Source organism: Limulus polyphemus, unplaced genomic scaffold (assembly GCF_000517525.1).
Source record: "Limulus polyphemus unplaced genomic scaffold, Limulus_polyphemus-2.1.2 Scaffold5793, whole genome shotgun sequence".
NCBI classification, from domain to species: domain Eukaryota; kingdom Metazoa; phylum Arthropoda; class Merostomata; order Xiphosura; family Limulidae; genus Limulus; species Limulus polyphemus.
The window spans coordinates 5,879-9,128 of NW_013671403.1; the positions used below are offsets into that span (position 1 = coordinate 5,879).

At 38.7% G+C, this 3,250-nt stretch overlaps 1 protein-coding gene across 1 annotated transcript in view; it reads left to right on the forward strand.

Moving 5' to 3' along the window:
* LOC111089285 (protein spitz-like) overlaps positions 1-3,250 on the forward strand; it is a 9,749-nt gene that overhangs the window by 1,541 nt on the left and 4,958 nt on the right. Inside the window, exons 2-3 of the mRNA XM_022401504.1 lie at positions 1,235-1,409; positions 2,361-2,419. Of these exons, the coding sequence (XP_022257212.1) occupies positions 1,235-1,409; positions 2,361-2,419 (234 nt within the window). The remainder of the gene's footprint in view (positions 1-1,234; positions 1,410-2,360; positions 2,420-3,250) is intronic.

The window sequence follows — 3,250 nt, forward strand, 5'->3', positions numbered from 1 at the left end:
TATACCCGAAAAACTGTATTATCCGTCACTTGGGGGTAAATAAAAAAGTTCGCGGACAAACCATGGTCGTCTACATCCCTATATTGATACTAAAAAAATCGCTCTGGATCAGAACTGGATGAAAGAAATAAAGAAACGTAAAACGTTTCAGAAGGTAGACCATCCTTTGTTAAGGGGCGTTACCTAATTCACCTACACTGGGTGTGGCCCAGTAGCTAGCTTGAGAGGTGCAGATAGAAGAGTCTGGTGTTCTAGACGTGACAGACAGTGAATCCCATTAATTGGTTGAAAAGAGAAGAACAAAGCCCGTTTGGCGGCGAGTGTTGCTGACTGACTGCCTTCCTTCCGTGTGGCATGTAGTTCAAAATTAGGGTCGGCTAAGCTAAATTATAATGATGTGTATGGTTTGGTTTGTTTTGAATTTCGCGCAAAGCTACACGAGGGAAAACAATTAGTTATCACCACCCACCGCCAACTCTTGCGTTTATCTTTGACCAACGAATAGTGGGATTGACCGTTACATTATAACACCTCCACGGCTGAAAGGGGCGAGCATGTTTGGTGGGACGGGGATTCGAACCCGCGACCCTCAGATTGCGAGTCAAGCGCCCTAACCACCTGGTCATGTCGCACCATTGGTGTAAAAAACCACGTGATTTAGTCCTCGTGCCATAATTAAAAAACTGTATTGTCCAAGGGACAAGATGTTAGAAACACCTACTTGTTCTCACCCCGTCTCCACACACACATATATATTCGTTCATGACTTGATGGTTGTTAATATTTCTCATTATTTTATTATACAGCGTATCATTGAGAATATTCAACACGCGAACCGAAGTGGTGTTTAGTATGTATAAAGTGGTGTTTAGTATGTATAAAGTGGTGGTGTTTAGTATGTATAAAGTGGTGTTGTTTAGTATGTATAAAGTGGTGTTGTTTAGTATGTATAAAGTGGCGTTGTTTAGTATGTATAAAGTGGCGTTGTTTAGTATGTATAAAGTGGCGTTGTTTAGTATGTATAAAGTGGCGTTGTTTAGTATGTATAAAGTGGCGTTGTTTAGTATGTATAAAGTGGCGGTGTTTAGTATGTATAAAGTGGCGGTGTTTTGTGTGTATAAAGTGGCGGTGTTTAGTATGTATGTAGATGATTAGTAAAGTTGCTGAACTTTTTGTTGCTCACTTTTCTGTGTGTTTTAAATAATCGTGACTTAGCAGTTATTGTTTCGAATAGAGGCGTGTTCGTCCAGGTCAACACCAAAGCCAAGAGCACCCTTGACCACCACAACGAGACCAAATATCACCTTCCAGACTTACGCTTGCCCGGAAGCCTATGCTAAGTGGTACTGCCTCAATGGCGCCACCTGTTTCTCGGTGAAAATAGGGGAATCGATTCTATATAACTGCGAGTAAGTATAGAGATTTTTTAATAGTCCCTTAATTTTGGGCTCGGATAGTTTTTTAATCTCTTTTAATCGTATTATATTAAAGTAACAAAATATATTTCCTAGCTAGATTCTGTTATATTTATGGAGTGTTTAAGCCTTTTTAACCAGTAAGTAACCTAAATTAATTTAGGTGTGTGAACGATAGTGTGACGTATATATATTATTCGGTATTGTACAGTGGACCAACTGTTTGATGGTGACAGTAGTTACATTTCTTTTCTCTGTACCCACGGGTTATATTTTCTATTTTATCTTTGTCGAAAGGTAAATAAACCAGTGAATAGACTCGAGCTACACACCAGCAGTACGTTTCTGATACAGATTTTTTTTAACTTGTACTGATTAAAAATTCGTATACCGTATTTCTCGGAATATATAAGACGCACCCTTATTTTGAAGACAAAGTTTGGAGAGGGGGGGTGAAAGCTACAGTCGCATTTGAAAGATTTTTATTGATGAAAAATTCAATTTGATACTTTAAAAATTAGTATATATTGTTCTAAACACAAAAGAGCTCAAAACATCAAAAATAAGAAAATACCGTAAATCAAAAAAAGGTTTACTGTTATTTAGTTTGGTTCAAAACCTACAAAATCTTCATTGCTTTCACTGTAATTTATTTTTTGATTATTTAGGGAGCATTATAAATAGTTATGTTTTTAAAAGAATAAAATACTATTGTTATAAATAACACATTCAGTTGAACTAAACTATGCATGCTTATTTAAATATATTTACTCATGGCATGTGTATATCGTATATATACATATATATTATTCATACCTTCGGTGTATAGGACACAGGCAGATTTTGACATCAAATTTTGGGGTAAAGAATTTGGTAAATTTGATAATGTTACACTGAATAAAAGTCGACGATTTCAATACTTACCTTTTTCTCCCTTCCTTCCAGGTGTGCAGATGGGTATATGGGCCAAAGGTGCGAGTTCAAAGACTTGGATGGTTCCTATGGTAACTGAACATTGTTTGTTTTCAACCTCTGCATTGTCTTTAGTGTTTCCAATATTAATTTGTGTTTTAAATATGAGTTTACTCAGCCTCCCATCATGTGTCTGTCTTTAGAGACCCACCCCACCCATCATGTGTGTCGTGTATATCTGTAGAGTCTACCCACCGTGTAAGTGTGTCTGTAGAGTCTACCCACCGTGTAAGTGTGTGTCTGTAGAGTCTACCCGCCGTGTAAGTGTGTGTCTGTAGAGTCTACCCGCCGTGTAAGTGTGTGTCTGTAGAGTCTACCCGCCGTGTAAGTGTGTGTCTGTAGAGTCTACCCGCCGTGTAAGTGTGTGTCTGTAGAGTCTACCCGCCGTGTAAGTGTGTGTCTGTAGAGTCTACCCGCCGTCGTAAGTGTGTGTCTGTAGAGTCTACCCGCCGTGTAAGTGTGTGTCTGTAGAGTCTACCCGCCGTGTAAGTGTGTGTCTGTAGAGTCTACCCGCCGTGTAAGTGTGTGTCTGTAGAGTCTACCCGCCGTGTAAGTGTGTGTCTGTAGAAACATTACCCACGTATTCACCACAGTATTTAATACACTTGCACTAAGGATACTGTATCATATCATTAAATACTGTGGTGAACACTCAGAGACTAACTGACTAGGTCATGTACAAACATCATAGGCGATATGATACAGTATCCTTAGTGCAAGTGTACCTATGATGTTTATACAAGACCTAGTCAGTTAGTCTCTGAGTGATTAAATACTGCGTGAAGGATATGATACAGTATCCTTAGTGCAAGTGTACCTATGATGTTTATACAAGACCTAGTCAGTTAGTCTCTGAGTGATTA